The 13,882-nt window shown below is 55.9% G+C and overlaps 1 protein-coding gene across 1 annotated transcript in view; it reads left to right on the top strand.

Annotated features, from left to right (window-relative positions):
* Window positions 1–10,228, top strand: part of LOC135877986 (vitamin K epoxide reductase complex subunit 1-like protein 1) — a 30,441-nt gene extending 20,213 nt beyond the window's left edge. Inside the window, exons 2-4 of the mRNA XM_065403504.1 lie at window positions 5,094–5,248; window positions 6,004–6,090; window positions 9,451–10,228. Of these exons, the coding sequence (XP_065259576.1) occupies window positions 5,094–5,247 (154 nt within the window). The 3' untranslated portion in view covers window position 5,248; window positions 6,004–6,090; window positions 9,451–10,228. The remainder of the gene's footprint in view (window positions 1–5,093; window positions 5,249–6,003; window positions 6,091–9,450) is intronic.
* The last annotated feature ends 3,654 nt before the right edge of the window (window positions 10,229–13,882 follow it).

The following is a 13,882-nucleotide window of genomic DNA, read 5'->3' on the forward strand; positions in this document are numbered from 1 at the left end:
GTTGGAAGGGACCTCAGGAGGTCATCTAGTCCAACCCCCTGCTCAAAGCAGGACCAACCCCAACTAAATCAGGATAGATAGATAGATAGAGAAGGGTGTATGGGGATAGATAGATAGATAGATAGATAGATAGATAGATAGATAGATAGATAGATAGATAGAGAAGGGTGTATGGGGATAGATAGATAGATAGATGGGGTGAATGGGGATAGATAGATAAGGTGCAAAGGCCGCTCATGACTACAGTCAATCTCTGGGGTTGTTATTCGTACACAAAGGAACTTCTTAACTTGATTCAATGTCAAATGTCACAGCCAGGAATGGGCCGGTCCTGATCTCTGCTTAGCCCAAAGGTGTGAACTGCAATTGGCAACACTTCATAAACAGCTGACACACTGTTGGAGCTGTCACATCCTAGAGGGGAAATGCTGAATGTCCCATTCTCCACACCCCAGAGTCAGCCAGTCCCCTGCCCTGGGGCTGGATTGGAGTCCGAGCCCCTGAGAGGAGAATCATAGGATATCAGGGTTGGAAGGGACCTCAGGAGGTCATCTAGTCCAACCCCCTGCTCAAAGCAGGACCAACCCCAACTAAATCATCCCAGCCAGGGCTTTGTCAAGCCGGACCTAAAAAACCTCTAAGGAAGGAGATTCCACCACCTCCCTAGGTAACCCATTCCAGTGCTTCACCACCCTCCTAGTGAAATAGTGTTTCCTAATATCCAACCTAGACCTCTCTCACTGCAACTTGAGACCATTGCTCCTTGTTCTGTCATCTGCCACCACTGAGAAGAGCCGAGATCCATCCTCTTTGGAACCCCCCTTCAGGTAGTTGAAAGCAGCTATCAAATCCCCTCTCGTTCTTCTCTTCTGCAGACTAAAAGAGAGAGGGACCTGTGTGACATTCTCCACCCCGCTGAGCAGCCAGATTGAGGTGACAATCCCAAAGTCTCCAGAGTCAAGCACAGAACCCAGGAGTCCTGGCTCCCAGGCCCCACTGCGCCTCTGGGAATGATCCAGGGTATGTGTGGAATGTATACTGTCCCGGGGATGGACAATTTTCAAGGCTCCGGGCTAGGTTTGTAGGAATGATAGGAGAATGCTGGTGAAATGCAGGAAGAATTGAGCAGATCTTGTCACCCGAGTGCAGGGCTGAGAGCCAGGACTCCTGGGTTCTATGCCTGGGTCTGCCATAGATGCTTCATGTGATTGGACAAGTCACTGCATGTCTCTGGGGCTCAGTTTCCCCATGTACAAAATGGGGAAGATAAAACTTGTCTGTTTACACTGTGAGCTCTTTGGCACTGGGACTATCTCTTGTCTGTGCAGCGCCTGGTACAATTGGGGCTCCCAAAACCCCTACCACTGAGCCACCCGCTTCCCCCCCAGTCAATGGCCCTTAGGAAGAGTCCAGCCCAGTGTTGAAGACAGGAGGAATCAATGTAGTCATGCTAAGTGAGGGCCATTAAAGGTACTTCAGGATCTTGATGGCCCATTGTTTTCTTGCCAATGAACTGTAAACTGGACTTGTTTTTCCTGTAAGCCCATGGGAAGGGGCTATCAGGGGTCTTGCAGAGTCATGTGACCATGTCACCTGATACTGGAATCCATCTTAAACCATGTACTTTTCCATGAGGAGCTGGGAAGGGGTCAAATTGAAACAGTGGACTCCCGCCTGATGCCAATCCTATTTAAGGGTGAGGAGTGAGATCATCCAGGTGGCCAGTTCTCCCTGGGGACCCCACCCAAGATGACTGCTGGAAACGTCTAAGGCTGACCAGGAGGAAGGGCTGGACCCAGGCTGGAAAGGCGTCCAGTCTGCGCAAAGATTATTAGAACCACATCTAGGGCGAGAACTTATTATTTGTAACCAGTTTTTAGTGAATCTAGTTTCGTTTGCATGTTCTGCTTATTTCTGCTTAGTAACCTGCTTTGTTCTGGCTCCTATCTCTTATGACCACTTAAATCCTACCTTTTATACTAAACAAAATCACTTTTGTTTGTTAATAAACCCAGTGTAGATCATTGTTACCTGGGGGGGAGGGGCAAGCAGCTGTGCATCTCTCTCTTTACTTTGAGAAAGAGGGCGAACAACATGAGCTTACCCTGTATAAAAGTTTATACCATCTGTAGTGAATGGAATGCAACCTGTTGTGTGTGTCCCGGGCTTCCATCACCCTGGTGTCTGGGCTGCAAACACAACTCCCATTCCATGGCTCTGCCTTGGTTCATGCTCCATCTGTCAGTCCTGCACCCTCACCCCACCTAACATGGGGCTGTGGGAGACAGACACTGAGGACACAGGGGCACTGGGAAGGTCTAGGTCAGGGGTTCTCAAACTTCATTGCACTGTGACCCCCTTCTGACAACAAAAATTACTTCACGATCCCAGGAGCGGGGACCAAAGCCTGGGCCTTGCCACCTCGGTCAGGGTATGGGAGGGGGAAAAGCCGAAGCTCAAGGGCTTTAGCCCCAGCAGGGGGACCTCTAATCTGAGCCCTGCCACGCAGGGCTAATACTGAAGACTGGGTCCCGCTCAGGGGTGAAAGTAACTTAAAGGACTTACCGGTACTCCGGAGTCCTGTGCAGGGGGCGTGGCCTCAACCGGAAGAGGCGGGGCCTTTAAATTCCCCGGGCCCTTTAAATCACCCCCTGAGCTCCCAGCTGCAGAGGCGGCTGGGAGCCTCAGGGCTCGGGGTGATTTAAAGGGCCCAGGGCTCCCACCGCTACCACAGCGGAGCTCCAGGCCCTTTAAATCACTATGGGAGCCCTGCCGCCGCTACCCCAGGGCTCCGGCAGCGGGGCTCGGGCGGCGCTTTAAAGGGCCAGGGGCTCCCCGCAGCGGCCGGAGCCCTGCCGCCGCTACCCCAGGGCTCTGCCAGCGGGGCTTAGGAGGTGATTTAAAGGGCCCAGGGCTCTGGCCACTGCAGGGAGCCTCGGGCCCTTTAAATCACCAGTCAGTCTGGTCCGGCACGGCGTACTGGCTCTTGCTGGTACGCCGTTCCGGGCCATACCGGCTTACTTTCACCTCTGGTCCCGCTACCCAAGGAGGTGGGGCTGGAGCTTTGGCTTTGGGCTCTGGGCCCAGCAAGTCTAACACCAGCCCTGGTGACCCCATTAAAATGGGGTTGTGACCCACTTTGGGGTCCTGACCCACAGTTTGAGAACCGCTGATCGAAGGCATCTGAGCAGGTTTCTCTTCTGGATCCTTAGATGGGGCAACTCCAGACTCTGCCTCAACACTGGAGAGCAGAGCCGAGACACCAGGACCTGCCGCATCAGTGGAGGGGAGCAGACCTGAGGCTCCAGAGACCTCTCCCAACAAAGTTCCTGCAGATACGGTCCAGATACGGGAAACAGGAGCTGGGTCTCCATGGCCCATTCCATCCCTGACCACGGGCTGACTCGGCCGATGAGGAAGTCAGTCAGGGCCCTCCACATTCCCCTGGTTCTTCCATCCAGCGTCTCCATCTCCATACACCCGCTGCGCCCGAGCGCCTGCCCATCCCCTGTGTATTGTCCACCTGTGAAGGATGTGGAAGGTGCCAGGACTGTTTTACAAACACTTCATGTATTAGCTTTGTCAGACCTGCTTCCTGTACAGCCCCGGCTCCACACCTTGGCTGCTTTGCTCCAGCCCTATGCCCTGCCTGCCTTGAACCCCTGGCTCTTACCCTTGGTTGGCCTCCCGACCGCACCTCCGCTTCTGCCCTCCAGCTCTGCTTTGACCACTAGGCCAGACTCCTGCTCTGACCATGAGGTTGCACCACCTACATCTCGGTGTGGGACACCCAGCCCCGGGAGTGGGGAGTGGGGTCTGGGTAAGGGAAGCCTCCCTAAGTGTTAGCTGAGACAGAGGCGTGTGAACGGTTGGGTGGGTTAGATCCCTTTGCTTCTTAGGCTTTGGGCCCCTCCGTTGAGATGAATGGAGCTGGCGTTTGGAAAAGGCTGGTGTCTGTCCCTGTATTCACACACTGGCCTCAGCTCCCGGAGGTGAGCATGGCAGGGCCAGGCCCAGGCCCAGCTGCAGGAGGAATCACCGCTGGGACTATAGCTATTTCCCTGGTCTGTGACTGGGCGCATGGGGAGATTCTTCCTCAGGGGGGTGAAGCCTTGAGGCCTAAATCTTGGGAACGGTGACATAGAGGAGGCCAAGGTGCAGCTGGCGCTGAGCTGTGACGCCATCCTGGGTGGTGACGCCTTCGTGTCCGTCTGCAGGGAGAAGAGCCGTGAAGACGGTCCTGTCCTAGCTGAGAATCATGAACTTCAGAAACACGAAGCTCAGACTGAGGGATCTCCTGGAAATCAGTCCAGACAGCGTGAAGGACTCGACTCCTTATACCTGGGGAGACTTGCCTAGGCACTTCATAGAATCATAGAATATCAGGGTTGGAAGGGACCTCAGGAGGTCATCTAGTCCAACCCCCTGCTCAAAGCAGGACCAATTCCCAACTAAATCATCCCAGCCAGGGCTTTGTCAAGCCGGGCCTTAAAAACCTCCAAGGAAGGAGACTCCACCACCTCCCTAGGTAACGCATTCCAGTGCTTCACCACCCTCCTAGTGAAATAGTGTTTCCTAATATCCAACCTAGACCTCCCCCACTGCAACTTGAGACCATTGCTCCTTGTTCTGTCATCTGCCACCATTGAGAACAGCCGAGTTCCATCCTCTTTGGAACCCCCCTTCTGGTAGTTGAAGGCTGCTATCAAATCCCCCCTCACTCTTCTCTTCTGGAGACTAAACAATCCCAGTTCCCTCAGCCTCTCCTCATAAGTCATGCGCTCCAGACCCCTAATCATTTTTGTTGCCCGCTGCTGGACTCTTTCCAATTTTTCCACATCCTTCTTGTAGTGTGGGGCCCAAAACTGGACACAGTACTCCAGATGAGGCCTCACCAATGTCGAATAAAGGGGAACGATCACGTCCCTCGATCTGCTGGCAATGCCCCTACTTATACAGCCCAAAATGCCGTTAGCCTTCTTGGCAACAAGAGCACACTGTTGACTCATATCCAGCTTCTCGTCCACTGTGACCCCTAGGTCCTTTTCTGTGATATATCTTTGAGATACTCCTGTCCCTCTTCTGCGCCGTAGGCTTCGGAGAGCTGCCAATCTCGCACCAACAGGTCCAGACCCTGCAACAGAGAGCGCAGGAGAAGGGTCACACTGGGGCTGGGAGCACAGAGAGGAGACCAGAGCTGGAGGCTGCTGCCGAACCCAGCCACCGACATCGAGATCCTGGGCATGACGTGAGCGTGGAGGTAGAATAATGGGAGCAGGGACTGGCTGTTTGTTCGGGGTTTGACCAGCACCTGGCACAATGGGGTTCTGGTCTAGGAAGGGGGGGTCTGAGGTGCTCTGGCAATAGAGACAATGAATAATAAGAATCAGGTGGGGGTGATGGGAGTGGGGGGGTGGAACCAGCATTGGGTTGATGGGAAACGAGGACTCACCTGGATTGGGGGCAGACTGCAGGTCTCTCCGACCTCCTTCGCAACATGAACGAACATCTGCGATGCAGCGAGAGAGAGACAAGGAATTTTTTTTCCATCTTGAACAAAAGATCCCCCCACAGGTGACAAAGACGGAAAACTGAAGATTGAAACCTGAGAAACAATGATAGCTCCCTAAAAATGTGAAGAGAGACACCCAAGAGATACTAACATTTGGCTGTTCTTTGAAAATGGAAATTTTCATGAAAAGATTCTGATTTTGTCAGTTTTCCATTTTTCAGCAAAACTTTTATTTTCCATTTCTCCACACTGTCACTATGAAATAATCTGACAGCTAATGGTGGGTACTAAATAACCAACAGCTGGCAGCCAATAGTGACTAACAAGTAACCAATAATTGGCAGCTATTAATGAAGATAAAATTACCAATTATAGAAGTTAATTGGCCAAGTGAAGTAAAAGGCTAACACACAACTCAATGGCATTTCTCTTTGTCTGTCTGTATCGTGATAACTTTTTGAGACCACATATGATCAATTCGGAAATTTCAGGGGACGCGCTAGACATCAATGAGAAGAACCCCACTGATTCGGGAGGAAATCGGAAAACTGAAAAAGTCCAGTTTCCATTTAGATCTGGTGAGTAGCATCAGCAGCCAATGAGCCAACCACTCTGTTGAACGGAGGTAGCAGGATCTTCTGGGTACTGAGCTGGGAGAATGGAGGTGACACAGAGCCTCTAGCGTGGGGGGATGGAGAATGGGAGCACATAGACCCCTGGCATGTGGGGAGGGGCACACAGAGGTAGGGCTGGGGGATGGGACATAGGGTCAGGGTTAGAGTTGGTTGGGTAGATTCCAATGGAACATTTTTCCCATCACAAACTTTTCCCTAACGCAGAGCATTATGGTTTGCCCCAGGCTGGTTCCTGCCAATCCAGGCTGAGTGTCTGGGCGCAGGGCAGGTGGAGGTGTCTCCTGCCCCATACTCAGCAAATGCAGAGCGCAGGGCTGGGCGGCACGGGTCTACTGGGACGTCGCTTCAAGAGGGCCGAGGTACGGCTGGGCTGGCGTTTCCCTTAACTCTGCAGGCCCTGGTTTGGCTGAGCACGACACTCTGGATGGGCACATGTGGCCCCCCACCAGAAAGCCCTGCTGGAACTGGTCAGTCTTGAGAAATGCTGATTTATTGGGGGGAAGAGAGGGAGCTTTATCTGGCCCTTGCTCCGCCCGCCCCACCTTTGGGTCACCAAACCCACTGGGCGCCACCACGAGGCTCCCGACCCTCCCGGCAACCTGAGTCCGCAGGCGCATTGCAGATCATTTAGGGGAGTCGACCAGGACACAGAAATCTCTTCACCTGTAATGACCAACCACCCAGAGCTACAGGGCTAATGAATAAGAGCCGCCAGATAATGGTAATTAACTGTGAATACGACAATTGCAAATATTTAATAAATACTCATCACTGGTACTGTTCAGACTCTCTGCATCTGAAGCCCGGCCTAGCGGGAGATCTCTGGGACTTTCTAACCATCAATAACAGCCCCAAAGCCTATAGACTTCCCCCTCTCCAATCCTAACAGCGCCTGGACTCCTGGGTCCTTCCCAGCAGGGCCAAGGCTGAGAGGTCAGTGTCAGTAGAGCCGTGTGTATCCCCTGCCCCACCCACCTCCAGATAATCTGTCTCCGTCCGCGTAAACATGCTGGAAATGTTAAAAATCTAGAAATTAATCAAAAGAAAAGGTGAGCGCCCCCTGCCGAGCCCCACATCTCACCCCAGCATGGCCCCCCTGCCATGCCCACTTCCACACCCTGCTCCCCAGCACCCTCTGCTGGGCCTCCTACCATTCCCTGTATCACAGTGCCCCCTGTTAACCCCCCACCTGCTCCCCACTGCACGGTGCCCCCTCCCGAGTCCCCCCCACTCCCTGCTCCCCCAGCACCCCCTGCTGAGCCCCCGCCCACTCCCTGCAGCCCAGCACCCCCTGCTGAGCCCCCGCCCACTCCCTGCTGCCCAGCACGCCCTACTGAGCCCCCCGCCCACTCCCTGCTCCCCAGCACCCCCTACTGAGCCCCCACCCACTCCCTACTCCCCAGCACCCCCTGCTGAGCCCCCACCCGCTCCCTGCTCCCCAGCACCCCCATTCCCCCCTCCAGCCTCTCTGCTCTGCACAGGAACCTGTCCCCCACTTCCCTCATTCCCCTTCCCTACTGCCCCATCCACCAGCCTGCCCCCCTGCCCCACTCACCTTCCTCCCCTGGGCCTGGACCCAGAGGGGCTGGCCCCACATCCACACCCCCTTTGTGACGGTCGCCGTCCCGGCGCCACATTCAACCCCCCCCCAGGGCCACGTGCTGTTGGTTCTGTAGGGGGGCAACCAGAGACAGGGGATGTGGGAATGCGGTTTGGGGGGGTTGGGGTGCTCAGGGTGCAGGGGATGGGTGGGGACCTGTGGGACAGGGGGAGAGGCCATGGCTGAGGAGGGTGAGGTCTCGGCAGCTGTGGTCAGGGCCTGGCACAGGGAGAGGACGGACACTGGCTGGGGGCTGGGGGGACCTTTGGTATAGGGGGTGCGGGCTGCAGTGAAGCAGGCAGGGGACTCGCTGGGTCAGGTGGAGCATGCGGTGAACGGGGCGGGGCCCTGGCTGCATAGGGTTGGGCCTGTGGTGCTGGGGACGTGGCCTGTGCAGGGTTGCCAACTTTCTAATGGCTGGAAACCAAAACCCTTTCCCCGCCCCGTGCCCTGCCTCTTCCCCCAAGGCCCCACCCCCTACCCCACCTCTTCCCCCAAGGCCCCGCCCCCTGCTCATACCTCTCCCCCACTCCTTCCGTCTCGCTCGCTCTCCGCACACACTCCCCCCTCTCCTGGGACTCACCGGCTGCCGCTGGGAGGAGCTGATGGGGCACAGCAGTATACAGCAGGGGTTGGTCCCTGGCACAAGGGGGCAGGGAGGGGTTGGTCCTCATACCGAGGGCCCAGGGCGGGGGCAGTGAGGGCACAGTGGGACAGAAGGAGGGGCGGGCAGGATCCCTTCCCCCTGGGCGGTCGCACCTTCCTCTTGGAGCCTGGTCCAGAAGCCAGCCACTGCTCTGTCAGGCTTCAGCAGCTGAGCAGAGAGCCGCTCCTCCATGTGGCTCCAGCTGCCCCCCAGTGGCAGAGGCCGGTTCCTGTGACCAACCGGACTTTTGGTGTCCGGTCAGCTGTGCTGACTGGATGCTGCCAGGTTCCCTTTTCGACCGAAAACTGGACACCTGGCAACATAGGCCTGTGGCGAGGGAGCAGAGGCCCTTCCTGCGGAGGGCAAGCCTTATCTGGGGTGGGCGGGGTCTGTGGTTCAGGGGGCAGGGCCTTATCTGGGGTGGGTGGGGTCTGTGGTTCAGGGGGCAGGGCCTTATCTGGGGTGGGCGGGGTCTGTGGTTCAGGGGGCAGGGCCTTATCTGGGGTGGGCGGGGTCTGTGGTTCAAGGGGCGGAGCCTTAGCTGGGGATCCCGTCCCCACTCACCTGGCGCTGGAGCCGGCGCAGCAGGCAGTGCATCAGGAAGGATTTGCCCCGGCGTTGCTCCCCGATGATGGACACCAGGCAGACGGGGGCGTCCCCCACCCCACGCTGCTCCAGGCAGCGGCTCAGAGCCTCCTCGTCCAGGATCAGGCCCCCTTCCTCGTCCAGACGCACCAGCTGCACCGGTGCCCCGGCTCCGGCTGAGCCCCTGGCCCCTGCTGCTGGGAGAGAGCAGGGTCAGAGCTCGGACCCCACCCCTGAACCAACTAGGCCCCTGCCCCTCAGATCAGATCCTCTTGAGCCATTTCCACCCCCCGTGAGCCAGCCAGTCCCCTGCCCCCCAAATCAGAGGTTGCGCCCCCTAGGGAGGAAAGGCCCCGTGTCCCATTCCCCACCCCCTGATCCAGCCAGTCCCCGCCCTGGGGCCTGTGAGAGCCTGCACCCCTTTCCCCTGATTCAGCCTGTCTGGTCTAACTGGCTCCATCTCTTCCCGCAGGGGTGCTGTGATTTTCTCCCCCAGGGCTCTCAGCCTCGTATCCGGGATCATCCTGTCCCTGGAGCAGGGAGCCCGGCACTCAGGGCAGCTGGGTCCCCAGGCCGAGATCCCGCGCCAGTGAGCCACGAGGCAGCCCTGGCAGAAGTTGTGGCCGCACTCGATCGAAATGGGATCATCCAGGCAGATGGAGCAGGTGATGTCCTCCCGGAGTCGCTGCATCTCTCCAGACCCGCTGAGTGGGGGGAACCTACTGGGTCAGGACCTGGCACCCGGAGCAGTAGGGCTCTGCTGCAGGACGGCTGATCTCTAGCCCAGGTGTGACCCTTCCTGGCAGCAGGAGTCTGGGGAGGAGCGGGAGAACATGGGAATATTTCTGTGAACAAGCTGCGTGACTCAGTTTACCTGCCCACTTTGTGTCCCTGTCCCCCGGGCAGCACCAGAGCGAGAACACGGATTCCAAGAAGTCATGGCAGAGATTGGTAGATTCCCAGGCCAGGAGGGACCAAGGCTGAGCTCCTGGATAACGCAGGCCAGAGAACTGCCCCCAGTTAATTCCTGTTTGAACGAGAGCAGATCTCTTAGAAACACATCCCACCTCGATGAAACACATCCCACTGCACTCCTTGGTACATTGTTCCCATGGTTAATTCCCCTCCCTGGTAAATACGGACATCTTCTTTCCAGGCTGAATGTGTCCAGCTTCAACTTCCAGCCAATGGATCATGTTACAGCTTTCTCTGCTATCCCGAAGAGCCCATTATTAAATATTTGATCCCCGTGTAGGTGCTTCTAGACTGGAGTCAAGTCACCCCGGGAGGTGGGAGCTTCTCTTTGCAAAGCTAAATAGCTTGAGCTCCTGGGGTCTATCACTCCAGGCCCCGTTTTGTAATCCTTTAACCATTCGCGTGGCCCCCCTCTGCCCCCTCTCCAATATATTCACATCCTTCTTGAACTGCACCGGAACTGGACACAGGACCCCAGCAGCGGTCGCACCAGCGCCAAATCCAGAGGTAAACTGACCTCTCTGCTTCTATGCGCGATTCCCCTGTTTGAGCATCCTTAGCTCCTTTGGCCACACTGTCGCACGGGGGCTCACGTCCAGCTGATTATCCCCCATGGCCCCCTGCACACTGTCAGCGTCTCTGCGTCCCTGGAGAGACACCACCCCCCCACTGGGCTGGGAGCATGGCCGACGCTCTTTGGCCGTATCACAGCACGTGCTGTTGGCTTGTGCCCAGACTACCCTAGCGCTGGGGCTGTTGGTAACACTGGACTTTTCTCTGCTGCCTACGGCCTGGCAGACGCCATGTGCCAGGGGTTAATCACTGGCAGTGCCACGCCCGGCAGGGGCACAAGCCTCTGAGAGGAGTTTGATCTCAGTCCGACTCGCTGCCGAGGGCAGCTGGGGAGACACAGGGGCTGCTGGAGCCCGAGTCCGGGAGGCACCGAGCTCGGCCTTAGGAAAGGCCACGCTCAGGGCCTAACAAGGAAACAGCTTCCTTCCCATCATGCAGTGAGCTGGGTGCTGACTGGCCGAGCTTTCCTCCAGCTGGCATGAGAGCAAATTCACCCTCTCACCCCCACAGAGCCCTGGGCATTGGGTGGGGGAAACTGAGGCACAGAAAAGGGAAAGAACATGCCCTGGCCTCACCCTACTCCCCTAGCGCTGGGCTCTGGTCCCGGAGCACCAAAGTCTCCTCTTTTTCTGCTGGAGACTCCCTAGTTTCCCACCCTGGGATCCCTCCCAGCCACCGATGTGCCACAAAGGGGACCGGCTCTATCTGTCCTACCATCAGTGATGTCTCCTGAGCAAGCACCAGGGCCGGCCCAATTCGTTTTTTCATCCTAAGTGGACTCCCCCCGTCAAGATAGAAAATGGGAATTTTGTTTCCCTCCCTCTTTGGACATAATCTATCAGGATTTCATCCACCGAAAAGTTGCCAGATTCACAGGGCAGTTGGGGTTTTCCTGCAATCCCCAGCTGCTGGAGGCATGGGATTGCTGCGCTGTGATAAGGCAAAGCAGTGCGCATCACAGGCACAAACTAACCCACGGAAAGAGCTAGCTCCCTCGATGTTCACCCCCCCCAATAAAAAAGAGGTGTTCTATATATTTGCTTGCTGGTCTTTGGAGCCCCTTTTCCAGCTTCTCCCTCCAGTGGCAAGGGCTGGAAAAGCGGCTCCAAAGACCGGCAAGCAAATATATAGAACCCCTCTTTTGTGTGTGTGTGGGGGGGGGGTGAACATCTGAGGGGCCGGCTCTCCTTCCATAGATTAGCTTGTGCCTGTAAATGTCCTGATTGCGGCTAACGCAAGACAAGCCACTGTTCTGGGGGATTCCACGTGCCCAAGGGTTTGCCCTGGTTTTAGCTGGTTGAACTGGTCAGAGTTTGACAGTGTTTCAAATCACGCCATGAGCCAGACCCAGCGTTGGGGGTAGATTAGCCGCTGCCTGTGCCAGTCTTTCTGCTGGACAGAGGGTGAGGTCCGAACTGCCCCTGTCCCACCCCCCCACCCCCAGCTGCTGGGAATTTCCACCCCACAGAGAGCCAAGACTAATCATGTGACTTGGCAATGCCCTAGCACAGTTAGGGAGGGTGAAACATGGGGAACAGGCAGGGACGATCCTGCCCCATGGGTGGGGAATAGACTGCGGGGGACAATCCTGCAACCTGGGAGAATAGAGCAGAGGGGACGATCCTGCCCCTTGGTGGGGGGGGATAGAGTGGGGGGGACAATCCTGCTCCTTGGGGGGGGATGGGCTAGATTGGGGGCAAACACCCTCCACACACCCTCCCCCCTCCGTCCCCTGCTCTTACCCGGCCAAATCTTCGCTTCTCTCTGTCCGGGCAAAATTTTTTGTTTCTGAGAAACAAAAGCGTAACTCCCTGTGTCTCATCCTCCCAGCAGCCCAGCTGGTGGGGGTTTGAAGGTGGGTGGGGCGGCCCTGCTCTCACATTGGTAGTGCGAGGGGGTGGGAGGCAGTGGGCCTGTGGGAGGGGAGCACAGAGAGGCCCGGAGAGGTGGGGCCAGGCTGGAAAAGCAAGTGACAGAGACTGGAGGGTGCAGAGAATCTTCATTCCCCAGATCCCCCCACGGGCTCTTCGGCGCAGCAGGGTCTGGAAGTGCACGTGCTTTAAAGGGCACTGAAAGTGTCAGGAACTGTGACCAACTTGGGGGGAAGAGGGAGGGGGACAGTTTGGCCAGAGATACACCCCCTTGTGAATTTCTGGATGTTACCACTGTCTCTCCGTCCAGAAATGACATCCCAACTGCCTCTTCTCAGAAATGAGGTATTTCTTAGAACTGAAAACAAAAACCCTTAGCAAATATTCAACTCTTTCCACTGCTAGGTAATGGTCACCTGGGGCTGAGATGCAGTCACCTCTGGGGTGGGACAGCTGAGGAACAGCAGCACAGCAATACTACATGGGGATGGCTCGCCCAGCGCTGAGATGCAGCTGTCTCTAGGGTGGCTTCTTCAGATAACGTGATCTTATGAATGGGTCCTTTTGTCTTTGGAACTCACTGCCACATGAGCCCTGCTATGTATCCTGGAGCTCTTTGCTGAGGCTTTTTACTGCTTTTTACTCCTGTTTGATGGTCTCCTGTCTGGTATTTCCCAGGTTTTGGTTCTTTACATTAAGGGTGAACCACTCAATAAGACTCATAGACTTTAAGGTCAGAAGGTCATCTAGTCTGACCTCCTGTACATTGAAGGCCACAGAACCTCACCACCCACTGCTGTAATAGACCCTTAACCTCTGGCTGAGTTACTGAAGTCCTCCAGTCGTGGTTTAAGGACTTCAAGTTACAGAGAATCCACCATTGACACTAGTTTAAACCTGCAAGTGACCTGTGCCGCGTGCTGCAGAGGAAGGCGACCCCTCCCCCCAGGTCTCTGCCAATCTGACCTGGGGGAAATTCCTTCCTAGTCCCAGATTTCGCAGATTTTATCTGCTGTCTAGGCATGCAGCCAGCATGAAGCCACCCAAAAAGCACTGAGTTGCAGCTGATGCTGGGGTGGGACAGCTGGGTAACAGCTGCAGAGTCGCACTGAAGTTCTCAGTGGGGACCTTGCTGTCACCAAAGTCTGTTCCAGGGGAGCATCTCCTTTGGGCTTTTACTGCCATTGGCCATGATACACTGACACTCTGGAACCCTGTATCTCTCAGTAGCACACAGTATTCACCCCGTGATATGATTATGAGATGTTTTGTATTATGCATGCCTTGTGAGGTGGTATGTAAAATGTCTGGATCTGTTGAACATTCATAACCTGTTGGATTGGATGTGCTGTCATTGTATGGGAAGTTATGCTCTATGTGTGTTTCTGAAATATGTTGTGAGGTTGGGAGATGCCCACAGCCAGCTTTACAGTAGAAACAAAGGAGGGCCAGAAAGGTGTTGATGGCCCATCAGGAAGAATCCAC

Source organism: Emys orbicularis, chromosome 4 (genome assembly GCF_028017835.1).
Source record: "Emys orbicularis isolate rEmyOrb1 chromosome 4, rEmyOrb1.hap1, whole genome shotgun sequence".
Taxonomy (NCBI): domain Eukaryota; kingdom Metazoa; phylum Chordata; order Testudines; family Emydidae; genus Emys; species Emys orbicularis.